This window comes from Astyanax mexicanus, chromosome 25 (genome assembly GCF_023375975.1).
Source record: "Astyanax mexicanus isolate ESR-SI-001 chromosome 25, AstMex3_surface, whole genome shotgun sequence".
In the NCBI taxonomy this organism is placed as follows: domain Eukaryota; kingdom Metazoa; phylum Chordata; class Actinopteri; order Characiformes; family Acestrorhamphidae; genus Astyanax; species Astyanax mexicanus.
Window position 1 is genome coordinate 6,817,514 of NC_064432.1, and position 27,754 is coordinate 6,845,267.

General features: G+C 34.8%; 2 protein-coding genes and 1 long non-coding RNA gene across 3 annotated transcripts in view; 2 read left to right on the forward strand and 1 right to left on the reverse strand.

Moving 5' to 3' along the window:
- Positions 1 to 1,336, forward strand: part of LOC103027362 (uncharacterized) — a 31,018-nt gene extending 29,682 nt beyond the window's left edge. Inside the window, exon 15 of the mRNA XM_049472674.1 lies at positions 1,073 to 1,336. Within this exon, the coding sequence (XP_049328631.1) occupies position 1,073 (1 nt within the window). The 3' untranslated portion in view covers positions 1,074 to 1,336. The remainder of the gene's footprint in view (positions 1 to 1,072) is intronic.
- An 11,630-nt stretch (positions 1,337 to 12,966) lies between these two features.
- The window catches only part of LOC111195191 (uncharacterized), a 72,182-nt gene continuing 57,394 nt past the window's right edge, over positions 12,967 to 27,754 (forward strand). The window contains exons 1-2 of the long non-coding RNA XR_007429582.1: positions 12,967 to 13,526; positions 16,286 to 16,378. This is a non-coding gene — a long non-coding RNA (uncharacterized LOC111195191). The remainder of the gene's footprint in view (positions 13,527 to 16,285; positions 16,379 to 27,754) is intronic.
- The window catches only part of klf3 (Kruppel-like factor 3 (basic)), a 28,001-nt gene continuing 16,692 nt past the window's right edge, over positions 16,446 to 27,754 (reverse strand). The window contains exons 6-7 of the mRNA XM_022681726.2: positions 22,330 to 22,481; positions 16,446 to 21,072 (exon numbers count right to left, since the gene is read on the reverse strand). Of these exons, the coding sequence (XP_022537447.2) occupies positions 20,891 to 21,072; positions 22,330 to 22,481 (334 nt within the window). The 3' untranslated portion in view covers positions 16,446 to 20,890. The remainder of the gene's footprint in view (positions 21,073 to 22,329; positions 22,482 to 27,754) is intronic.

The window sequence follows — 27,754 nt, forward strand, 5'->3', positions numbered from 1 at the left end:
TCCTCCTTCTTCATTATCCCATTTACTTTCTGCAAAAAACCAGTTCCACTGGCAGCAAAACATCCCCAGAGCATAATACTACCACCACCATGCTTGACAGTAGGCATGGTGTTCCTGGGATTAAAGGCCTCACCTTTTCTCCTCCAAACATATTGCTGGGTGTTGTGGCCAAACAGCTCAATTTTTGTTTCGTCTGACCAGAGAACTTTCCTCCAGAAGGTTTTATCTTTGTCCATGTGATCAGCAGCAAACTTCAGCCGAGTCTTAAGGTGCCTTTTCTGGAGCAAGGGCTTCTTTCTTGCACGGCAGCCTCTCAGTCCATGGCGATGTAAAACACGCTTGACTGTGGAGACTGACACCTGTGTTCCATCAGCTTCCAAATCCTTGCAGACCTGCTTCTTGGTGATTCTTGGTTGACTCTTGACCATCCTGACCAATCTCCTCTCGGCAGCATGTGATAGCTTGCGTTTTCTTCCTGATCGTGGCAGTGACACAACTGTTCCATGCACTTTATACTTGCGTATAATTGTCTGCACAGTTGCTCTTGGGACCTGTAGCTGCTTTGAAATGGCTCCAAGTGACTTCCCTGACTTGTTCAAGTCAATAATTCGCTTTTTCACATCCACACTGAGTTCCTTTGACTTTCCCATTGTAGCTTTTGTAGCTGAGTCTAATCACTGGGTCAAATGAGCCCTATTTAAATGGGCTCATGAGAAATCAACAGCTGTAGTCAATCAGAATCACTTACAAGAAGTGAAGAGGCCATGACATGAAGCTAATTTGATTGACACAACTCGCTACATCACCAAAATTGACAAATTTTGTTGCTGTATGTATATTTTTGACCCAGCAGATTTGGTGACATTTTCAGCAGACCCATAATAAATTTATGAAAGAACCAAATTTTATGACTGTTTTTTGTGACAAACATGTATGTGTTCCGATCACTCTATCACAGAAAAATAAGAGTTGTAGAACTTATTGAAAACTCAAGACAGCCATAACATTATGTTTTTTTACAAGTGTATGTAAACTTTTGACCACAACTGTATGTCTCTCTCTCTCCCTACAGACTCTTCAACAACAGAATCACAGACAGACAGCTCTTCCTCTCAGACCAGCACTTTGAGATCTGGTGATGCTAAAATATTATCATCACACATCACACAAAAACTCTGTGTATCGACTGTATATTATGTTATGTTATAAAATATATTATGTTAAATATATTATGATATAAAATATGTAATGCTCACAAAATATATTTTTTCTGATCTTTTCAGATTATTTTAACTGTATTTTGGTTTATTTGCCTCTGTTGTAATGTAAAATCCCATTAATCACCCAGGCTTTTAAATTATGTGCCTAAATAGTCTGTTGACATTACTGTATATACAATCACATGATGCAGTGGAAATATCACAGCTATACCTATATATATACTGCAATATTAGTTTTTTTTATTACACTGTGACTTCATACATTTTCTTTTCAAGATCTCAGTACTGTGCAGGGGTGATAGCATTCCGGCGCTGCGCTGGAAATCCGGCGTAGCGTGGCTTTGTAAAAAAAAAAAAAAAGCTTTCCCCACCCCCTACGAAAAGTCTTTTTCCCCCCTACATTTGACGTGTGCAGACCATTTAAAGCTCAAGGCAAGCCTTCCATCCAATCAGAAATAGGACGGGGGCGGGTCTTGTTTGTCTTGGCCAATAAGGTACAATGGTGCTGCTGAGGGATGAGAGGACCATTAGAGCAAAGCTGTCCATTCACTTCCATTCATTTCGGGGTGTCTTTGAACCAATAATAAATGTATTTCCAAGCCGTTTTCGATTATGACACGGCCCGTGTTCTTTTCTACAAAGAACGGATTTTCTGCGATTTGATCCATAAGATAATAATCTGTTCATGGCTTTAGAAAATACAATTTTTATACAACTATGCTAACGATGACGTAAAAAGACAGCGACCCAAAATACCGTGCTGTAATGTTTGGAGAAGTTGCTCCTCTTAATTTAAAAGTACAGAGCTGACTGAATTAGAGCAGGGTCAAAGTAACCTCTTATAGTACAGTATATACAGTATATATTAACTGGACCAAGCCATCCCACTAATTTCAACGGAGCCAATTGAGGCCAATCGTGTCACTTCCTGATCGGCTTCTCGTGGGGCGTTAACTGGGAAAGTGAGAGATTGCGCAGGCGCCAGCATGACGCGAATCTTCAGCGTGCCGTGCAAACAACCGTACTGTTTATAGGAGCTGCACAGAACTATTCACTCCACAGTGAGAAAAGCTCCATTCCGTCCCATAATGGGGCTTTTATTGAATAAACAGCAGATAAAAACTAGAATTACTGATATCCAATATTAGTCCACGGATTTACTGAAGAATATTCATAGTTTGTCTATATAACAAGCATTTAGAAACTCAGTAATAAGAATAATAAATGTGTAATATAAATTAAAGTTATATCTATACATTATAATTCTCATAGTCTATCTTACTTCTATTTACTACTATCTTACTATCAACAATGTATTATAACTGTTAGTAGTAGTATTATATTTGCATAATAAGAGGTTACTTTGACCCTGCTCTAATTCAATCAGCTCTGTACTTTTAAATGAAGAGGAGCAACTTCTCCAAACATTACAGCACGGTATTTTGGGTCGCTGTCTTTTTACGTCATCGTTAGCATAGTTCTATAAAAATTTTATTTTCTAAAGCTATGAACAGATTATTAATCTTATGGATCAAATTGCAGAAAATCCGTTCTTTGTAGAAAAGAACACGGGCCGTGTCTTGTTATTCCATGCGCGAGCATTCGTGCACCAGCGCATCTGCAGCAATTAATTTTTTTTTTATTCAGACAATTGTTTTTTTTCCCCAGCATTTTATTTTTTACTCAGTAATGGGGAGTACTTTTTACAATTACTTGTGTCAAAATGTACTTGAGTAAAAGTAAAATTACCTATTTGAAAAACTACTTTAAAAATGACAAATTACTCATAAAATCTACTCACTTACAGTAACATGAGTAAATGTAATTCGTTACTTTCCACCTCTGGTAATAAGTTATTAAATATTGTTTATTAGTATCTAAACATATGTCAGCAAGCACACAAGTTATATGAATAATGTCCCAAATGTTAACTGATAGTTGTTTAGAAAAAATGAAACGAATCAGCACGCAATGTCAATGTCACCGCGTGTGATGCTCCTTGCGATTGCTTTGCTGAATTTCATAATCGGCTGAATTTTAGCTTCATTGGGCGTCGTTTGTCGTGCAGTGTGAGAGGGGAAGGATGTCTGATTAACTGCCCAAACGAGCAGCCGATTGTTTCAAATATAAAAGCAAATTCCAGTTAAATAATAGCAAAGTGAAATAAAATAGATTTATCCTCAGTCAAAGAGCTTTTTTCTTTTCATTTTTTATTTCAAAAACTGCACTTTCACGATGTGAGAGAATGAGTGAGAATAAGCATCAGGTGTATCTGTCTAATTCTGTCTAATTGCTAAACGCTTAAAATAAAGGCTATAAAATTAGGCTATATGCTTAAAATAAAATAAATTGTTTGTTCAGAAAGTATTTTATACTCTTAAACGTTGTTAATTATCTATTCATAAATTATAATAAATTATATTATAAATTATATTTTAAATTAATTTTATTGGCCTATTTTGGTTTAATGAGTGTGCAGGGCATAGCCGTTTTTTTTGTGTCTTTGGACAGGCTATATGCTAAATATTAAAATGTTCGTTTGTTAAGAAAGTATTTTATATTCTTAAACCATGTTAAATGATTATAGGAAGGTCATTCACACAATTTTTGTGGATCATATTTCACATTGTTGGTGTTTTAATCTTTTGGAAATCTGTTGTTAATACAATTAATTTTTCAAATAATAGGTCTTCTTCAACATCATTCTGAACAGATTTTGCTCATTTAAACATTTCCCCCGCCTGGCTTTCCCTTTCCCTTTCTCTCTCTCTCTCTCTTGTATGAAAGGTGTAACTCTGAAAGTGCTAAATATAATAAACTGAAAAATGAATGAAGAAGACTGTATTTTTTTCTTTTTCATTCTAGGGTAGGTGAAGCTGTTGAGATTAAAAAGCTCTTATTAGATCTTAAAATCCATGTGATATCGATTTAATTGTAATTTATCTTCATTTCTGAATGTGCTAACATGGTTCTCAGCCTCTCCTACTAAACATGATCAGGTTTCTGAAGGCTGATGTGATTTCGGTCTGAAACATCATAAACACTGCACACTTCAGGACACGACTGGGTGAGTTATAGACTCTGTCTGAAACTGGAGGAAGCTGAGTGGATCCTCGCTGTTCATGTTATCACATTTTAAAGGCAGGGTCCTGGTGAGAATTTATGTATTGTTTATATGAAGATTAAATATCCATATGATTAAAGACAATGAGGTGTCCTAACTTTTTCACACTGCATCTTTTTTGCCCTTTGAAAAAATGTGTGAAACCAACCAAAACAATTATTACACTGATTGGAGATGATAATTATATTACTTATAATTTGTTCAAATGTAATGAGAGTTAAATCATATACTTATAATAATAATAGTAATGAGATGAATATCATGAATATGCATTTATCTCCATCCACCAAGCAGTCACATAACAGTACGCTTCATTGTGTAAAATTACATCTGTATGTTATTGTGATTTGATAAAATAAACCATTTAGCAGGTTATTTTAGACACTGGCTTTATAAGTGGAATTTCCTTTGACAGCACTTTTTAAAATTCAACTCGTAAAGATATAGTTACTATATTTATAATACAATTACATTTTTAATTAATATATCAATACAAATTTTATATAGAATTGATTTCTTATTTCTGTCAACTCTGAGCAACATCATGTTTTAGTACTGAAGACTTTTAAAAACCTCCAGTATGAAATCTTTTAAACTCAGAGCTCTAACTTAACTGTTATCTCCAGCATCAGCTCACCAACCAGCCAGTCAGCTCACAGTATCAGTAATGCAGCACCTTTACTGACTAAAACCTGATTACTGTAGAAAAACAATTATATCTTTGCTTTTTTATAAAAAAAACGTCTTCTACTCTTTAAAATGAAAGAAATGTCCCGTATATGTAGTTAGTTAATAAATTTAATTGGAGTTTTCAGTCGTTTAGCTCTATTCACCTCCATTCATTAAGGTCTGACTCACCGGCTCCCTCTAGCGGATACAGTTATTTACTGATATAAAGGAGAGATAGGAGGTTAGTAGACTGACCACTTCTTATATATTCCACATCCAGTATATCAGAAAAACAGAGAGTCTGTAGAGAGGAGAGAAAACACATAAATAATAATTTAAAGCTCACCTTCCGCGAAAATCCGATTTTTCTTGTTTTTTGTGGAATACAGTAGGTCTCTCCGAGTTGAATGTGTACACCTGCACATTAAACTGTTTTGCAGCCCCCATTGTCTGCAGGAGCTAAGCAAAGAAAAACGGGTGAATTTTGAATTATCTTTCTGCCTACGTAGGCAGAAACTCACAGACCAGCCCACCTTGGCTCGAGAAACTCCCAGAGGCGGAGCTGAAGCGACGCAACATCACCGCTCATCAGTTAGGAGGTGGGAGGCAGTGAGCGGCAGAGCGGCGGAGGGGCGTCGCAGTGCAGCAGCTTCACCACAGAGCCGGTTTATATCGAGACTTCCCACTTCTTACATCTCTCCCGTTATATCAGTAAAGAGGGAGCCCGCGAGTGAGACCAAAATGAATGGAGGTGATTGGAGCTACAGGGCTAAAAACTCAAATTAAAAATATTGTCTAACTATTTATGCAGAGTAAAATATTTAGTTAAAAAAATCTTTTTTTCAGAATAATCAGGGTTTAGGCAGTTAAGGCGCTATAGCTTTAATTCTACTGTAACCTGACTGCTGGAGAGACGACTGAAATTATTTATCGATTCACTTCATTATGACCCAGATCAGGGAGGCAATCAGCAGCTGAGTCACTAAAAAAAAAAAAGGATTTCAAGAATGGTCCAAATTTACACCGAAACATAATACGTAACGGTTGGCTGATGCTAGCGATACAGTCAGTTATTATTATTATTATTATTATTATTATTATTATTATTATTATTATTATTGTGTGATAATGCTACTGCTGTTAAATTTCAGTGAAAATCAGCTAATAAATTCTCTGCAGGAAACAAAATAAAATATAACATTTTATATTTAATTTCTTATTATTTACTGAATTTAACAGATTCGAAACTCTAAACACAATATATTTAAATGTACCATTACGTTTGCACGCGTTACATGTATTTATTATTTACATGTAAAGTTAACTTTTATGAATTATATAATAATATAAATGGATAAATCTCATAAATCCACTGTCTGGTTGGTTGTGGATGAAGCTGCTGATTGTCGCCCTCTTGTGGATCAATAATGAAGAGACACCCAAACTCAGACTGTTTAAACTCTTATAGCAGGAGTTCTCAGTAGGACTAGGTTCAGATCCGGAGTTTTATCAGAGAGTCTGTAGAGAGGTAAGTTTTATACTGAAAAATGTTCTAGTTTCCTGAACACAGAATAATATAAAATATATTTTAGTATTGAATACATAATTATAAAGCTTTTAAACTCAGAGCTCTGACTTTATGTTCAGCATCAGCTCACCAAACAACCAGTCAGCTCACAGTAATGCAGCACCTTTACTGTTAAAAATTTAAATAAAAAAAGTAGGTTTTCTTAACTTGTTTTAGTGAAAACTGTTGTTGTACTTTCTAAATCAAGGATATACTACATAAGTAGTTAGTTACTATTTTTAATATGAGTTTTTATCCGTTTAGCTCCATTCATCTCTATTCATTTTGGTCACATTCGCGGGCTCCCTCTAGTGTTTACATTAAATTAATGAATTAAATGTATCATAGTATATAATATTACTTTTTGGAGTACTTTTGAAACATTCATGAAACCATTTTTTTCTTAAATTAAATAAAATAAATTGACTTAAATTAAATAAAACCTGATTACTCTGGAAAAAAAAAAAATATATATATATATATATATATATATATATATATATATATATATTTTTTTTTTTTTTCTTTACTAAATATTTTATTATTCTTTGTCCATTCATCTCCATTCATTTTGGTCTGACTCGCGGGCTCCCTCTAGTGGTTACAGTGATTTACTAATTATAACGGGGGAGATGTGAGAAGTGGGAAGTCTCGGTATAAACCGGCTCTGTGGTGAAGCTGCTGATTGGCGCCCTCTTGTGGATGAAAATGAAGAGACACTCAAACTCAGACTGTTTAAACTCTTATAGCAGGAGTTCTCAGCAGGACTCGGTCCAGATCCGGAGTTAAACACTAAACTTGTTCATGGAGACCCCTGTATTCAGCCACTTTAAGTTCCCCATTGCTGAAATATTTTAGTGTGTTAAATGTAGTAAATAAAGAGAAATGTAATTTAAAATGTTCAGAAAAATATCATATTTTTAGTTTGTCTCCTGTGGAGAAGTTAAATACGATGTTTTTTCTCTCATCTGTTTAGTAAACAAAGTGAAATTCAATCTAAACATGGTTGTGGCTCGAAAATAAGACGGATAAGATTTTGTTTTTCTGATATACTGGAGGTAATAAGAAGTGGTCAGTCTACTAACCTCCTGTCCTATACTCCTATACTAACCCCTTTATATCAGTAAATAATTGTAATCACTGAGTGATTACATGAGATCTAAATGAATGAGTGAGATCTAAATGAATGGAGGTGAATGGAGCAAAATAACTAACAACTTAAATTAAATAGTAACTAACTACTTAAACAGGACAGTCCATTTTACACAGTAAATGTGTTACTGTTACTGCTACTGTGAGCTGATTGGTTGGTGAGCTGATGCTGGAGATACAGTCAGAGCTCTGAGTTTAAAGAACTATTAAAGAGAAAAAATGAGGCAGAGTGAGATAGAGGGAGGAAGAGTGAGAGAGTGACATACAGTGCGGTAGAGCAAGCTAAAGTGAGGCAGAGTGAGGTAGAGTGTGGTGAAAAGTAGCTTAAAATTTAGAATCTTAATTTATTGTGTTTTGACATCAGTATCAGGATATCCAACAGCATTATCACACATATTCAGATCGTTCTTTTATTTATTACATATCATATTAAAAACATTCAGAAATGACTAAAACATTAAAACAATCAGTTAAACAAATTCAGCTAATCAATTATTATCATATTATTTTTATAATTATAATTATTATTATAATTGTATTATTATTATTATTATTTTTTTTATTATTATTATTATTATTATTATTATTATTATTATTGTTGTTGTTGTTGTTGTTGTTGTTGTTGTTGTTATTGTTGTGTGATAGTGCTACTGCTGTTCTTCATTTATGAAAGTCCTGTCTGTAATTACAATAAATAAATTCTAATTCTAATTTGGTCAAATGTCGGTAAAAACAGGGAATACATTCTCTAAAGGAAACAAAATGAAATATTATATTTTTGGAACACAATATATTTAAATGTACCATTAAGATTGCACACGTTACATGAATTTATTTTTTTATTTAAGTGGTAAAAGAAGTTAAATTATAGGAATTATATAATAATATAAATGGATAAATCTTATAAATCCACTGTCTGGTTGGTTGTGGGTGAAGCTGCTGATTGGCGCCCTCTTGTGGATGAAAATGAAGAGACACCCAAACTCAGACTGTTTAAACTCTTATAGCAGGAGTTCTCAGCAGGACTCGGTTCAGATCCGGAGTTATTCAATAAACTGTCTAAATGTTTATAGACACCCCTGTATTCGGCTATTTTATTTTCCTCAATTGCTGAAATATTTTACTCTGTTAAAAAGAAATTAAACTGAAATTGTGCAGAAAATATATTTCAGTTTATTTCATGTGGAGAACTTAAATATGATATGTTTCTTTTTCTCATCTGTTTAATTCAATGAACAAAGAGAAATTCTATCTAAAATGTTCAGAAAAATATCATATTTAATTTTTGTCCCGAAAAAAAAAACGGAAAAGATTATAAAAGTGTGTATTTTCTCCTTTCTTACAGACTCTCTGTTTTTTTCTGATATACTGAAGGTATTAAGAAGTGATCAGTCTACTAACCTCTTATCTCTCCTTTATATCAGTACATAACTGTAACCGCTCGAGGGAGCCCGCGAGAGAGACCAAAATGAATGGGGGTGAATGGAACTAAATGACTAAAATACAAATTAAAAATAGCGTCTAACTACATATCCAGGATATTCCTTTAATTTTAGAACATAAAAGAATTTCTCTCACTAAAACTCAATAAAAACCTATCTATATATTTCCACTTTTTCTACAGTAATCAGGTTTTAGGCTGTAAAGGTGCTGCATTACTGATACTGTGAGCTGATTGTCTGGTTGTTGAGCTGATGCTGGAGATACAGTAAATTTAAAAGCTTTTAAAAATGATTTCAGCGCTGAAACATGCGATATTGTATCTTTTTGTTTATGAAATAAGTAATTATTTTAGTATGAAATTGATAAAATATTTATAAAGCGTCCTCTGGTGGTTAAATAAACCCGGAACATTTTCTAAAGTGGGAAGTCTCTCCTCTCTACAGACTCTCTGATAAAACTCCGGATCTGGACCGAGTCCTACTGAGAACTCCTGCTATAAGAGTTTAAAAAAACCTCCAGTAATAAATCTTTTAAACTCAGAGCTCTGACTGTATCTCCTGCATCAGCTCACCAACCAGCCAATCAGCTCACAGTATCAGTAATGCAGCACCTTTACTGACTAAAACCTGATTACTGTAGAAAAATAATTATAGAGGTGTTTTCTTTTTGCTTTTTTTATAAAAAAAATGTCTTTATACTCTTCAAAATGAAAGAAATGTTCCGTGTATGTAATTAGTTAATAAATTTAATCGGAGTTTTAAGTCGTTTAGCTCTATTCACCTCCATTCATTAAGGTCTGACTCACCGGCTCCCTCTAGCGGATACAGTTATTTACTGATATAAAGGAGAGATAGGAGGTTAGTAGACTGACCACTTCTTATATATTCCACTTCCAGTATATCAGAAAAACAGAGAGTCTGTAGAGAGGAGAGAATACACACTTAAATAATAATTTAAGATTGATTATTATTATTATTATTTATTTGTTTACTGAATTAAACAGATGAAAAATATACAATGTAGCCCCCCAGCCAGATAATGGTAAAGCCAACTGATGGTTTATGAAGATTTAATACTTTTTTGGTCTCACAAACACACCGTAAGAGCTATGAAAGAAACAAAAACAAATTACAATTTCACAAATGTCACTGAGAATACACATATGCGTTACAAAAAACACTGGTCACAAACAAAATACCTTGTTCCCGCTCTAGCTAGGGGCATATATTGCCGTGTTTCTCCTGAATATCCTCCCTCTCTGTCCCCTCCAGCATTCGCGCCTGTCCTGCTGAACTGCCTGACTCATTCACTCCCGTTTTCCCCACAGTTTCAAAATAAAAGTCTTCAATATTTTCAGTCATTCTTCCCACAATAATAAAACCAAAATAACAAAAGAAAACTGCAGGACAGAAATTAAATATACATAATGTTAACTTAAACTTCAGTTACATACAATGTGGAAACAAACTGAAATATGATATTAAATGTAATTTCTAATTTTTCAGTAATGGGGGAACTTCATTATTGATCCACAAGAGGGCGCCAATCAGCAGCTTCACCACAGAGCCGGTTTATATCGAGACTTCCCACTTCTTACATCTCTCCCGTTATATCAGTAAAGAGGGAGCCCGCGAGTTAGACCAAAATGAATGGAGGTGAATGGAGCTACAGGGCTAAAAACTCAAATTAAAAATATTGTCTAAATATTTATGCAGAGTAAAATATTTAGTTAAAAAATTTTTTTTTTCAGAATAATCAGGGTTTAGGCAGTTAAGGCGCTATAGCTTTAATTCTACTGTAACCTGACTGCTGGAGAGACGACTGAAATTATTTATCCATTCACTTTATTATGACCCACATCAGGGCGGCAATCAGCAGTCAACTAATCAACTTTAAGTAGTTTAAACTTAAGAATTTTAATTTATTGTGTTTCACATCAATATCAGGATATCCAACAGCATTATCACACATATCCAGATCGTTCTTTTATTTATTACATATTATATTAAAAAAACATTCAGAAATAACTTAAAACATTAAAACAATCAGTTGCAGTACAGTTGCAGCCAAGAAAACGCCCCAAAGAGTCTAATAGCGGCGAGAGTGTAGATTTGCAGCCCAGAAAACAGGCCAAAGAGTCTAACAGTGGCGAGAGTGTACAGTTGCAGCCAAGAAAATGCCCAAAGAGTCTAAAAGCGGAGAGAGTGTACAGTCGAAGCCAAGAAAACGGGCCAAAAAGTCTAAAAGCGGTGAGAGTGTACAGTTGCAGCCAAGAAAACGGGCCAAAAAGTCTAAAAGCCCGTCCAAACAGCAACTCGTCTGAAAAATAAATAACTAACATTTCTACTTAAGCAAGGTAACTAAATATTTGTACTTGATACCTCTGGTTAAGTAATTTAATGCTGTATCTGTATCTACTGAAGTATCTTTCTTTACCACATATTTTTGGATGAGTTTAATACTTTTACTCCAATACATTTTTTAGATGTATCTAAATTTGGTTTTAGACAGTAAAGGTGCTGCATTACTGATACTGTGAGCTGATCGTGAGCTGATTGGTGAGATGATGCTGGAGATACAGTCTAAAAGTTTAAATATATAATATATAATTAGTTCTGGAACGATAGTTTTATATTGTGATATTGTTTTTCAGCTGTTGTTGATGAAATAAGTAATAATTTCAGTATAAAAATAATCAGACATGTATAAACTGTGATTTGCTTAGTTGCTCCATATGAATTCATTCATTTTGGTCTCACTCGGGAGCGCCCTCTGGTGTTTAAATAAACCCAAAACCCAGAAGACGAGTCCTGCCGAGAACTGAGTTTGGGTGTCTCTTCATTTTCATCCACAAGAGGACGACAATCAGCAGCTTCACCCACAACCAACCACACAGTGGATTTATAGGATTTACACATTTATATTATTATATAATTCATATAATTTAACTTATTTTACCACTTAAATAAATAAATAAATAATAAATGTAGCTCATGCAAACGTAATGCTATATTTAAATACATTACTATTGAATTAAGTAAAATAAAGAGAAATTTAAACTAACGTGTTTGGTGACTTTGGGTGATTTGGGATAAACTGGAGCTGGGAAAACTATTCCAGGTGACCCTCATGAAGACACTGAGATTAATATACCAAGAGTGTGCAGATCTGTCCTCAGAGCTTATTGTGCTACTTAGAAGAATATAGTTTAAAATAAAAAAATAAAAAATATTCTGGTTTGTTTAACAATTTTTACAGTTTACAACATAGTTTGGCATGTGCATATAATTCCGGTATAGCTTTAATATTGTCTTCAATATTCCATTTTTAATGTAAAAAAAAATTATAGCATATATATATATATATATATATATATATATATATATATATATATATATATATATATATATATATATATATATATATATATAAACTTTTGACTGGTACTGTATATTTGAATGTGTTTCCACGATTTCCAAAGTTATGACTTTCGATGTGATACCAGCCTTAATATCTCAGCACCGATACTGAAACAATACCACGGCAAAAACCTAAAACATCAGAAATTAATTGAACAATAGAAGATTTGAATATGGATCTAAAATAATAATATTAAAATAATAATAATAATAATAATAATAATGTTTCGTTTCTTATGATATAATATAATGATATAATATAAAAACAGATAAAAGTATGACGTTAATTTATAAAAGTGTGACGTTAATTTATGATTTCAAGTGAGATCATAATACATTTATGCAATGTTTTTTGATGGTTTACTTTGTGAACTCGCTCCCCTTTAGAATCAATGCTTAAGAAAAGAACCGAGTCACTGTTCGTTGTTTTGATTCACTTAATCTCTGAAAAGCAGAGGAAACAGGCTTAAAATAAGTAATTTGAAAGCTGGGAGGTGTTTAAACTTTAATAAAACGCTGAAATTTAGTGAATTTCCATGTAATCTGTGTGCTTTTTGGACGCTGTGAGGAATTTACACTTGCCATAGGTTAAGTGTGGAGTCGACTCATTGAATGAATCAGTCCATGAACCGTGCTGATTCGAATCAAATGATTCAAACATTGTTTAGAAGCACGTGCGTGTATATACACAGCCACAGGGAAACTTAGTATATAGAGTATATAGAGACAACACAGAGCTCCCCTCAGAACCTGTATTATTCCTTATACCTAGAACACGGGTTTGTGCTAAAAACTGAGAAATAAAGCTGTAAACGAGTTACAGAAAGTTACTGTAAAGGAAACTTAAACAGAGCGCTTATTATTGAGTGTTTTCCACAGTGGATTAATTAATCACGGATCATCACCATAGTGACACAGCTGCAGTTCATGAGGTAGGATTTCTTTTTAGCTCTTTGTAATGATAAACTGTATTTTCACTCTAAAATTCACACTTAAAACCCTTTAATTTTACCAAAAGTCGCCAGTGCACCTTATGTATGAATTTTACCAGTCAGGTTGTAAAGAGCAGTAAAGCCTCTCTGCTGAAGTACAGCGTTATACAGGAGTTTCAGTTTAATTCTCCAGCAGTATTAGCATTAGCCGCTAACCGTCCTTGGTGCTAGCTTTTTAGACGTTCAAAGGTAAGCATTATTAATATTACAACCCCTGGCAAAAAGTATGGAATCACCAGTCTTGGATGAGCACTCCTTCAGACATTTCATTCTGTAAAACAAACTCTGATCAAAAACATGATACAAAAATAAGGTCATTCCAAAGTGCAACTTGTTGGCTTTCAGGAACACTCAAAGAAATGAAGAAAAAACATTGTGGAAGTCAGTGAATGTTACTTTTATTGACCAACCACAGGGAAAAAAATATGGAATCACTCAATTCTGAGGAAAAAAGTATGGAATCATGAAAAACAGATAAACAAAAGATGATTCAAAATACATCACTAGTATTTAGTTGCACCACCTTTGGCTTTTATAACGGCTTTCAGTCTCTGAGGCATGGACTTGATGAGTGACAAACAGTATTCTGCATCAATTTGGTGCCTACTCTCTTTGATAGCAGTTGCCAGATCAGCTTTGCAGGTCGGAGCCTTCTTGTGGACCATTTTTTTCTATTTCCACCACAGGTTTTCAATTGGGTTGAGATCTGGACTATTTGCAGGCCATGACATTGACTGAATGTGTCTTTCTCCAAGGAATGCCTTCACTGTTTTTGCCCTATGGCACGATGCATTGTCATCTTGGAAAATTATTTCATTATCTCCAAACATCTGTTCAATTGAAGGGATGAGAAAACTGTCCAAAATGTCAATGTAAACTTGTGCATTGATAGAAGAATTAACCACAGTCATCTCCCCAGTGCCTTTGCCTGACATGCAGCCCCATATCATCAAGGACTGTGGAAATTTGGTTGTTTTCTTCAGGCAGGCCTCTTCATAAATCTCACTGGAACGGCACCAAACAAAAGTTCCAGCATCATCACCTTGTCCAATGCAGATTCTTGACTCATCACTGAAGATAACTTTCATCCAGTCATCCACAGTCCATGATTGCCTCTCCTTAGCCCACTGCAGTCTTGTTCTTTTATGTTTAGGTGTCAATGATGATGGTTTTCTCTTAGCTTTCCTGTATTGAAATCCCATTTCCTTTAGGCGATTTCTTACGGTTCGGTCACATACATTGGCTCCAGCTGCTTCCCATTTATGCTTCATCTGTTTAGTTGTACTTTTTCGGTTTTCAAGACAAATGGCCTTAAGTTGCTTGTCTTGACGCTTTGATGTCTTTCTCGGTCTACCAGTACGCTTGGCTTTAACAACCATTCCATGCTGTTTGTATTTGGTCCATATCTTGGATACAGCTGACTGTGAACAGCCCACATCTTTAGCAACCATGCGTGAAGAGTTACCTTCTTCAAGAAGTTTCACAATCCTCTCTTTTGTTTCAAGAGACATTTCTCTTGTTGGAGCCATGGTTCTTGCCACTCTAATTCGTCCAGCAGCCCTCCAAGGTGTCATGACTGCAGGTGTTTTTAACTGCAGACTAACGAGCAGATCTAATCTGAGGCAGGTGTCCATTTAGGGAAAGGAAATTGACTGGGTGTGTCCTTATTTTCTACCTTCAATTTGAGTGATTCCATACTTTTTTCCTCAGAATTGAGTGATTCCATATTTTTTTCCCTGTGGTTGGTCAATAAAAGTAACATTCACTGACTTCCACAATGTTTTTTCTTCATTTCTTTGAGTGTTCCTGAAAGCCAACAAGTTGCACTTTGGAATGACCTTATTTTTGTATCATGTTTTTGATCAGAGTTTGTTTTACAGAATGAAATGTCTGAAGGAGTGCTCATCCAAGACTGGTGATTCCATACTTTTTGCCAGGGGTTGTATAAAAAAAAGAAAAATATATATATATACAATAAAATGTTGGTTTATTTTTTTACTGCTGTTTTGAGGCTTTTTTACAGCTGAGAAAACGACAAGGTGTGATTTTTATGTCAAATGCGATGTGTGTGAGAATAGTGCAAAGTGTTCAATAACATTGAGTGAGTGCTATAATGCTAATAATTAGCCTACATAGGTTTATAACTTAGTCTTGGGTCAAAATGATCTTATTTTAATTGTAAAAATAAAACCTGTTTACTATTCTCACCATTCTCAGGTAATAATAAACAAGCAGTTTAAAGTATTCAATAAAAAATATATATATTTCAATTTTCTTTATAGGTAAACTGCTTAGGTAAACTGTTCTGGCTTTATTATTAGATAGTCTGTAGAGAGGAGAGAGAGTACCCACTTGAAAATGTCTTGTTTGTTCATTTATTTATTTCTGCATTTATTCATTTATCATTTTATTTATTTGAACATTTTACATACATTTATTTTCGTATTTATTAGTTTATTTCTGCTTTTATTTATGTATTTATTCATTTATTTAATTCTACGTTTTGCATATATTTATTTCCATATTTATCAATTTATTTATCCATTTATTTATCTTATTATTAATTTTTGTTTCTGTATTTATTTATTTATCCATTTATGTATTTAATAATTTTATTTATTTCAACATTTTTACATTTATTTATTTCCATATTTCATAATTTATTTATTTCTGTATTTCTGCACTTGTATGTTAATTAGGAAGGAGGTCCTATTCTCACTCTAAAGAAGGATTGGTCAACTGGCATAGCCATGGAGGTCTGTGATAAAGGGCTCAATCTGCTGGAGGAGAAGGTGGGCTATTGAACAAAAGTTCCTACACAAGTCACACATTTCACAAAACAAAAACACAATGAAACCATTTGTATTCAAAAATGCACTGATAAACGTTTATTAAAAGATACATTTTATATAATATATATTTATATAATACAATATAAGTCTGTACAGTATATATCTTATTTCACAGTTTAATACAATGACACAGAATACGATTCCCTTTTAAACAGTGAAAAATATCATTCAGAAAAGACAGAATTTGAGATATAAAGATTCACATCTTACTTAATAGAAATGCGTAATATTTATTGAGATTAAAAATATATAATATCAATCATGGTGCCTATAAAAATCTGTTCCCTTTCAACTCTATGTCTCCAGAAATACATATATATATATATTACAATTTGTGCTATAAAATTTCAGGGGGAAAAATATTCTCTGGGAAAGTTTAGTTTTTCGTTTTCTGTTTTGCGCTTTTTTGTCAGGCCCTGGTTTGAAAGTAATTATACTTAAATCTGTAGTAGTTGTCAGTAATGAGAAAGACTCAGTAAATAGAGATTAAGTTGATTTAAGGCTGGAATAATCCTGTAATCATGAGTTCTGGATCCAACTCGAGTCCTAAAAGGATTTTAAAACCAAAACTAAAAAGGCTGTTGTGTCAAATCAACATGCAATAATTTAGCAACTTTCAAAGACCTGGCCTGAGCCTCCATATTTAAGGCATTCATCCTAATGAATATGTGTCTGTTGAATCACCTTAAAGTGCACATTACCCTTTACAGTCTTAAATTTGATCTAAATTAAAAAAAAAAGTCAGAAAAAAGCTGAAAACGGTCCCTGTGTGTGGTTTTCAGGGATGCCTTGCAAAAAGTGACAAAAAATAACTTAATAAAACAACAATAAAATAAAAAAACTACATTACCCATAACCAAGACAAACTCCTCCATTACATTACCATAATGCCCCTTTTAAAATGGTTCACATTTAGCCATAAATACGATAACAAAACTGCCGTTAAGGCACCCGAAGCTTCCATCTTGGAAGGGTTTGTTGTACCAACAAACAAACCTATCCAACCCTGCGTTCATGCATCATTAAGTCGCATCATAACAGTCGCAAAATACTCATATTTACTATTAAAAGTCATAATTAAATAAGGTCACCCTTCCCTCGGTCTATATGCTACGTCATAGCAGCTAACTGTCAACTGTTTGAGCAGCTGTGTAGGTTTATCCAGTCTCCAGTCTCTTTTACAATAAAGATGGTACATTAATTAACAGTACTTACAACAAAGTAAGTGACAAATAGCATAATTATTAAATGTCACTAGTACTAAGTTACTAATGCTTAAATATAAGCTGTAATATAAGACATTCTAGTGTAAGTACTTCTAAATAATGTAACCTTACTGTAAAATTATTACGGGTTATTGCTGAGTTCATACAGATACAACTTTGGCACTTAGTGGCCATTACCATTACATATGGTGCCTGTCTGGCATCTGGGGACTGCTACTTGAAAGGACACTCCAAACTAAAAAGAAAAACTACAGTTTTTCAGCCTAAAATCTGCTAAAATCTTAATTTCTGAGTTAAAATGACTGTTTGTTTTTGGTAAAGAGTAATGTAATATTAGAGTGTTAAACTGTTTAGTTACACACTCTTGTTACATATTTACGTATTTTAAACCTTCATTTATAGGTTTGAGTTAAAGTTAAAGTACAGGTGGTTTAACTTTTTTTTTTTGGTCATAATTACACTTCATTTTTCAGACCTTTAATAGCACAATTTAGGACACCTCAGTTAATTTTACAATAAGGGTCACAATGAACAGTACGTTAAATGGAAAGTTTAGTAAAGTAATGTCTCAACTAGTTATTAATTGGCACAAGTTAAAACTAGGGCTGTTATCGTTAAAGCATGAACACATGCGATGAATTTTTTTTAAGCAAGTTAATGAGCCAACCAAACCAAGTTTGACTCCAAATTCCGCCTTAATCTGCCCCCGCCCAATGCGAGATTTTATTTTTCTAGAACCGTTCGCTTGTGGTGAGAACTTAATCTGGTCCAGCTATTAAGTATACTTCTTTTTAATTGAGATAAACTGCTGATAAGGCGCAGTTTAATCTGAAATATATGCCAAATAATACGGTTTACTGCTATAAACAAACGCTGTCTCTGCTGCTGCTCCATGCTGTTTGCACACTAAGAGCACGGTATGTGCAGTGTTCACTGCTCACAGTGAAAACACTGTGTTTTAAAAGCGCAGCAGCAAATTTTCACTGTTCTGTGTTGAAGCAGTTTCACACTGCACAGATATACACAATGGAACACATGCCAGACAGCTCGGACCAATCAGGGGAGACTATGTGCTCGTGTGGGGTTTATTGGTGCACATTTTTGTTTAATTTTGAGGTTTTCTTTTCAAGCATTACATGAAAAGGTTTTATGTTTGAAAAGAAACATCAGAATATAATGAATAATAATCATAAAATCGTTTTTCCTAAACTTCATTTAAAAATCAACATTCAGTCTCTTCTAAACATTTCATTTTATTACGCTTATCTAGTGTTTGTGTCTATTTTTAAACTTGGTTTTCAAAGGATTTGTGTTGATTCTTCTCATAATGATCTAAAACTTAATAGCTGTAGAGAAAAGGAGGTTTGTATCACCTACACTTGTATCCTGTATAGGAGCTAATGCCTTTTAATGGGTTAAGTTAGACATTTTTTTTCGTTCAATTTTGTTTGGCATCTATCTAATTTACATGTCCATGATATTAACCACATTTCTACAGTTTAACAGCTCTAGATACAAAATTTCATACACATAATGTATTCAGTTTGTACTATAACAGGACAACAATACAATACAGATGCAGAAGATTACTTTTATAACCTTATAGGCTGAAAAACAATAGTAAAAATGGAGTATTCCTTTAAGTGAACATGAAACCCACTTACTTGAACTCTATACACACACACACAGGTGCCTGCATTTGCACAAAACTACGTCATTAGTACAATGACGCCGTGCGAATACAGGGATGTATAGTTATGGTATAGTACACAGTACTTACATATTACCCAATAAAGATCAAATCAAAGACAGATAAGCCAGCCTCACTGGAATAGATGTTGGTATTGTCGGCTGCCCCTGTTATGAGGCACTAAGCTGATGAACTGATAAGCTGATATGAATCACTGAATCAGACTTACTGCTAAAGAGCATCGCTGCAGTAACCCAAACACCTGACACAAAATATACATATATATATATATATATATATATATATATATATATATATATATATATATATATATATATATATATATATAAGAGACCACTTAATAATGATGAGTTTCTTTGATTTTACCAAATTGAAAACCAAGCTGAACTGCTTGAATTTTTGCACCAGGAGTGTAAAGAGCATAAAGTTATCCAAAAGCAGTGTGTAAGACTGGTGGAGGAGGAGAACATGATGCAAAGATGCGTGAAAAAAAAAACTGTAATTAGAAACAAACCAGGGTTATTTCACCAAATATTGATTGATTTCTGAACTCTTAAAACTTTATAAATATAAACTTGTTTTATTATTTGCATTATTTGAGGTCTGAAAGATCTGCTTCTTTTTTATCGTAATTTCAGACATTTCTCATTTTTTGCAAATAAATGCTCTAAATGACGATATTTTTAGAGGAATTTGGGAGAAATATTGTCTGTAGTTTATAGAATAAAACAACAAAGTTAGTTTTACTCAAATATATACCTATAAGTAGCAAAATCAGAGAAACTAATCCAACTGAAATGGTCTCTTAATTTTTCCCAGAGCTGTACTATATATACATATATATATGAGATGAGGTTGAAAACATAATACAAAAATGACTGCAAAAAAGTACGGACTTACAAGGTTTTCCTGACTAATAGAAACAAAAAAAATTATAAAAACGTATGAGAAATTCACATTATTCAGGATTGACCCTGGGTGTGTTTGAGTGTGTGTGTAAATGTGTGAGGATGTACTGTATGTGTTTGGAGAGTGCACTACACCCTTTGGCCAGCAGAGGGCGAAAGAGAATGGCTGACGTAGCTGAGGAGGAGTATAGGGTAAGGGAATGGGTATGGGGTGTAGGGTATGGGTATAGTGAGGGTGCTGTTTGTAAGGTTGTGGGCGAGAGACATTAAGAAATACAGAGAGAAAGTGAGAGAAAGAGAGAGAGAGAGAGAGCTAAAGTTAAACAGTTCCATAAGGTCTACACTCGATCTGCATCGCAAGCACATTACTGAGGTGCTTCCATTCAAAGAAATGGAACTGTTGCAAACTGTGTTCACGTCCAATCCATAGTAAAGGGACGGAAATGGGTTGGCTGGTTGGTTGGTGGGTGGGTTATCCACTTTACCCACACCCGCATCCATCTCTCCTCCACTCCCAGTGCGGTCCACGTGCCATCAGACGACAGCAACTTTTGTAAAAGTGCGCTTCATCGCCCCGTGAGCGGCGGCTCTGCAGTTCGCTGCTTGATCAAACCAGCAGGTGGCGCTTCTTGTGCAGCGCGAGGTGATCGGAACGTGAAAAACTTCGCTCGCAGTCCGGACACTGGAACGGTTTCACCCCCGTGTGCTTCCGGTAGTGGCGGGTCAGCTCGTCAGAACGCGCAAACTTCCACGTGCAGCCCTCCCACCCGCACCTGTATGGCTTCTCTCCTAAACACACACACACACACACACACACAGAGAAGGTGAGAGAGGAGTCAGGAGTGTTAACCTCGTGTTAATTCAGACGATATAGTGGGCCAAAAAAGATCACGATAAACAATATTATTGTAATTTTAAGAAGGATGAAGAAATTCTAGCCTAAAAATGAAACAATACAATATACTTTTTAAATATTTTCAATAAGAAAGAATAAAACTGATTGCACAGAATATTTGTTTGTCATAAAATAGCTAAAAAAAAGAACAAAACTAAAACAAATAATTTATACCAAACTATAACATTTTTGATTGCACACTCAAATCGTAACCAGCTGTCAAATGTTTAATATGTATTCAATAAATATTTTTAAATTTTAGGCCTGCAGCCAGGCCTGTTATGATAACCTTTTTATATCAGACAATTTATTGGCCCAAAAATTATTATGATAAACTACACTGTAATTGAAATGTAAAAATGTTTAAAACATTTAAATGAGATAAAAATAAAGCTGTGAATGCACATAATGTTTGGCAACCGAAATTGTTTGAATAAAAATGGCAAAAATATCCATAATGACTAACTTCTATATTATAACTGACATTTTTTAATATAAAATCAAATCATAAGCAGCTGGGTTGATAAAGATTTTCAATACATTTTAATTAATACATAATTACATATAAGTGTTTGGATGAAAATAGCAGATTATTTGGACACTAAAATCTGTCCGAAAATAGCAAAAACTATATAAATAATTTATACCGAACAATATTTATGATGATGTGATCAAATTGCATTTGAATGATAAAAAGTTGGAATAGTTACAACAAAAAAAAAATGATTTTTTTTTTCTGATAAACCTGTGAAAAACTGTTTTTAGATGTTTTTTATTTTGTTCATTTCTGTTTTGTTCATCCCTATTACATCCCAATTGGCAATATTAAGGCCTTGTTACTTTAAGGGATGGCTTGGGAATACCTATACCTGTATAAGTTGTGAGTTGTTAGCTTGTGAGTGGGGCTGAACTTGTTTTAGCCTGCCCATGGCAAAGAGAAGTGAATGACTGGAGTTTGAGCGAGGCCTGATGGTGATAGGTGCACCACTGTGGGTGGCAATGATCGTGACCAGCAGCATCTGGCTAGAATTGTCCATGTGAACAGACAATCATGCACATCGACATGGCAAAGTCATGGGACACAATACTAGTCCTATTTCCCATGATCAGTGTATACAGTAGTGTATATAGATGTGTGTGTGTGTGTATACCTGTGTGTGTGCGTCTGTGGGCTTTGAGGTGTGAACTCTTGGTGTAGACTTTATTGCATCCTCCGAAATCACAGCGGTGAATGCGCCTCTTCTTCAGAGGATCTGGAGACTCCACTTTAGGTGTCTGTACGATCACAGAGTGTGTGTTCCCCCTGTGAGAGAGAGAGAGAGAGAGAGATGAAAAGAGAGAAAAACATGAATGATAATGATGATGCAATATATATATATATATATATATATATATATATATATATATATATATATATATATATATATATATATATATATATATATATATACAGTATCCTAGAAATATGTTTTCAAAGCGAGGGAGTAAAACAGAGAGTGAATTTTGGTCCACTCTTCTTTACAAAAATGTTATAATTCCACCAAATTGGAGAGTTTTCGAGCATAAATCTCGAAAATCTCAATCAGATTCAGGTCGGGACTTTGACTAGTATACTCTATTCTTCACTTTGTTTTACTTCAGCCATTTAGAAGTGGACTTGCTGGTGTGTTTTGGGTCATTGTCCTGCTGCAGAGCCTAAGTTCGCTTCAGCTTGAGCTCACGAACATATGGACAAACATTCTCCTTCAGGGTCTTTTGGTATTTTTTGGACAGTGGAGTTCATGGTTCCATTTATCACAGCAAGTCTTCCAGGTCCTGAAGCAGCAAAATAGCCCCAGGCCATCTTCACACTACCACCACCATGTTTCACTGAAGGCATGATGTTCTTTTTCTGAAATGCGTTGCCAAAAAGTTCAACTCTTTGTATTTTCCCAAAAGTCTTGGGGATCTTCAAGGTGTTTTCTGGCAAAATTGAGTCGAGATGGCTTCTCCTGGGAAGGTTCACCACTGTTTAATGTTTTTGCCATTGGTGGATAATCGCTCTTACTGTGGTTCACCTTTTCCAGGCTGATAGATCTCAATTACTTTCTTTTTCATTTGTTCCTGATTGTCTTTGGATATTAACATCAAGCTTTTGAGTATCTTTTGGTCTCCTTTGATTTTACTACATTGCACAGTTATGTCTTAACTGGGGGCAATTAAAAAAAAGCCCATATGAGTACTACAGGGCTAGTTTTTTTTTGCTAAAACTACAAGGCTAAACGCTAAAGGTTTCAGGTGTAGTATTTCACTATGACCAACAGATGTCACTACAGCATTACTAAATCAGCAGGGTTATTACAGGGCTTGATCGTGGAGGGGGTCCAGGATCTGAGGCCTCCAGCTGGCCAGTTTAGAGGAGACTCAAGTTCAAGACTGACCAATCAGAATGTTCCTCAGCTGTCCAGCCTGAGAGTTGGGCTTGAGTTTAGGCTTATGCTAAATTGAGTTTTGTGTGTGTGTGTGTGTGTGTGTGTGTGTGTGTGTGGTGGTCTGTTGTGTGTGTGGATGTTGTTCTGTGGTGTGTGTTTGGGCAGGTTGGTTGTTTGGGGTTATTTTGGGGGTTTGTAAGAGGGGAAGGCCTGAGGTGCAAAAACACAGCTGTGACACACGGACACGCCCACCAAACACACTCTGTAATTAAACTCTTCCTGTACCTCTCTCTCTCTTTCTTTCTCTCTCTCTCTCTCTCTCTCTCTCTCTCTCTCTCTCTCTCACACACAGCTGGTCCTAAAAGTAGACATGTTTTTCTGACGCCCGCCACACCCTGACGCAAATTAACGTTCCACCTCTCTCTCATATTCTCTATATGTTCCCTTTACTCTCATCTTATTATTCTTATTATTATTCTTATCATTATATCTTATTATTTTCTCCATCTTCCTGTACTTTCTCACCAAATTCTTTCTTTCTTGCTTTCTCTGCTCTTGCTTTTTTCATCTCTTTCTCTCTGTCTTTTTTTCTTTCTCTGCTCCTTTCTTTCTTATGTTCTATCTTTCTTACCTTCTCTCATTACTTTTTCCCACTTTCCTCTTGCTTTTCTACCTCTCTGTCTTTCCTAAGTTTCTCTTTTTATCTCTTCTTTTATCTTTCTATCTCTCTCCATTCTCTCTCTTATTTCTCACTCTCTGTTTGTCTCTTAGCAATTGCTGCACTCTTCTTTCTCTCTCTCCCTTTTCGCTTGTCTTCTCTCGCTTGTCTTCTCTCTTGTTATCACTGCTCTCTTTTTTTGTTCTTTCTTTTATTTCCTATTTTCTTTTCTTTCTCTTTCTCAATGCCTTCTTACACCTGTCTTAATTTCTTTCTCACATTCTCTACATTCTATCTACTGAACGTATCTTTAAACTCTTTCTCTCTTTTTTTTTTTACTTAATCTTGTTCTCGCTCTCTGCTACTTTCTTTTTTTATGTTCTATCTTTCTTATTTTTTTTGTTACTTTTTCTCTTTGACTGTTTGTCACTGTACTGTATTCTTTTTTTTACTTTCACATTTTGCTGTTATTCTAATTTGTTTTCTCTCCCTTCATCTCCATTCTCTCTGTTTTATTTCTCACTCTCTCTTTCTCATCTTTCTTTGTCTCTCTTAGCTATTGTTTCTCTTTTCTTTCCTTTTCTCCTCCATGATATCTCTCTGTCTTACACACACACACACAAACACACACACACAGGTCATTAAACACCAACAAAAAGAGCACGATCATGCACGCACAAACACTGCATATACTAAAATGAAATACACACACACACACACACACACACACACACACCAAGAAACACACTCACTGACAGTCACAGGTCATTACACACACACACACACACACACACACTGCACAATCAAGCATGCACACGCATGAAAGCACAAACACTGCATACATTCACACACACACACACCAGTCACCGCCTACACAGTGGTTCCGAGGGCACTTGGAGACACACTGTCTCAGAAGTGCATGCTGGGAGATTTTATCAGACCCACAGCGGGACATAAGCAGCAGAGGTGTAGCTATACACACACACACACACACACACACACCCAGCCCAGTGGAAAGGACACGCCTGATGCTGAGTCTATTCTAAACATGATTTGGGTCAAGTCAAGTTTTCCTGTGTTTGAATGGAGGGAAAACAGGGGCCGATTGTTCGGCTGCCGACCGGTAATACGGCCACTCTGCGTGCTTCCCCTGACCCAATAAACCAGACCTTTAATCAGCCGGCAGCTCAAAACCAGCAGAACAGGAGAAATCAGCCGTTCCTAAAGCCTTGACTCCACCCTGTACCTACTCCATCCGTCAGCCAGGGCTTCAGCTTCAGGCTAATGCTGACTATCAGTGTTGAAAGATGCTGCTATCTGCTTTAATTCAGATATTAACCACAATTCAATGTCAGAAATTCTATAGTCAACGTCAGTTTGACGTAAAATAGTTAAACAGCTGATACTGGCATTCTTCAAAAGGTCACAAGCTCAAGGTCATACCGACACAAATCTACACTATCTACACTAAGCTAAAATCAAACGTCTGCAAAGTGTCAGTGATAACATTGGCTTAACGTGACTTTCTAACATCATTGGATGCTGATATTTTTCAGGTAAACAAAATCCAACATCTTCCGAATGTTACAGGGCAACATCATATTGAGGTAAAAAAAAAAAAAAAAACATTTAGTTGTGAGGTGCAACATAAAGACCAAAACCCAGTATCTGCTAAACATCATAATCTTAAAATTTGACTTAAAATTGATCATTTAGGTATAGTAATATTTTAATAATTGATAATTATTCTTAATATTTAGGGAATACAAGCTTAACATCTACTTGATATGACATAACATCATTTAATGTTGATATTTTGTTTGCTAAACATCTTAATCTTAATGACTACTTGATGTGACATTGTTGAGCATTAGTAATTTGTTAGTTTTAAACTGTAACTAAAATCCAACATCTTCCAAATGTTTTAAATATCTTTTAGACATTGATAATTTGTTTGTTTGACATTGATGTATTGTTTTTGTCTTTTGTGTAGATGTAATATTGACATTCATTCTGTAGATATACTGGGAACTTTTTTGTATACGTGAGTGTGTGTGTGTGTGTGTGTGTGTGTGAGTGTGTGACTAATGACAGACCACCATACTGCACGTAGGAGGCCATTTAACAAGCAGGTGTACTGTGTTGAAATACTGAGAATACAGTACAACCTAAAAGAATGCAGACAAATACCTCTGAGGACAAGCCCAGACCGACTTCTTTCTCTCCCTCTCTCACACACACACACACACACACATATATATATATATATATATATTAGGGGTGTCACGATTCTCTAAATCCTCGATTCGATTTTATTTCCGATTTGAGGGTCACGATTCGATTCAATTCTCGATTTTCTTTTTTATTATATATTTACATTTTATTATTTTATGCCTCATAAAATTTAAATAATATATTATTTATTATTATTATTATTATTATTATTATTTATTAATATATATATGGTAATGCCATCTAGTGACTTTTTTGGTAGCAACAGTGTGCACTATTAAAACTGCAACGTGCAAAATAAAATAAAAAAAATAAAAAAATAGGAACAATTAAAGCCTTAACAAACTGAACTCTATCCTACTATAACAGTTAAACATGAAAAATAAGACTCGGTCCCTGAGAATTACAAGTTTTTTTCTTTAAGAAAGATATATTATTAACTTTATCTGAGAGAAAGTTGTTTTTTTAATTCAATGGAAAGCAACAGGTGTAGTCAATCATAAGTTTAAGATTTTTAATCCACCTGACTTTGATCTATAGTCAGTGTTCTCAAGTCACACTGACACACGCATTTCAGCGAGTTCACACGCTCTCACCTGCGCGCACCCACCCCTCCGTCAGATACAGATATAAAACCTGCGCGCACCCCCCCCCCCCCCCTCTCCCCCGTTGGACAGATAAAAAAACAGTGATCACACTCCCGCCGACACTCAAAACTTGAGAGCCCTTTCTTTAATTCTATAAGTCCGTTTTCAGTTTCTCCTCCGTGGCTGAAAGGCAGCTGTTCTTTGCCTCTCACACAGCAGAACTGAGGGCGCATGAATAGGATGCGCTGTGTTGGTGCTGCCCCATTTGCGTAGCGCGCTGCGCCATTTGCGTAGCGCGCGCGGGAGGGATCGTCGATTCTCGTTTTGACTTCGATACTCGAGACCATGACCTCATTTCGATCGATTTCGATAAAATATCGAGATCGTGACACCCCTAATATATATATATATATATATATATATATATATATATATATATATATATATATATATATATATACACACACACAAACAATATTTTGGTATTTGGTAATTATGGTAAATAGGCTTCATATGCATATTTTTTGTATGCATGTAGTACAATTTATTTGTTTTTTTGTCGTATAATTATAAATACGGTATGAATTAATATCAACACTGTATAATATAAAATATGGTTGGCCCTTTTTTTCACAATAGAAATCTCTAAATATCTCTTTACAATTTTAGATATTTTCAGCATGTAAAA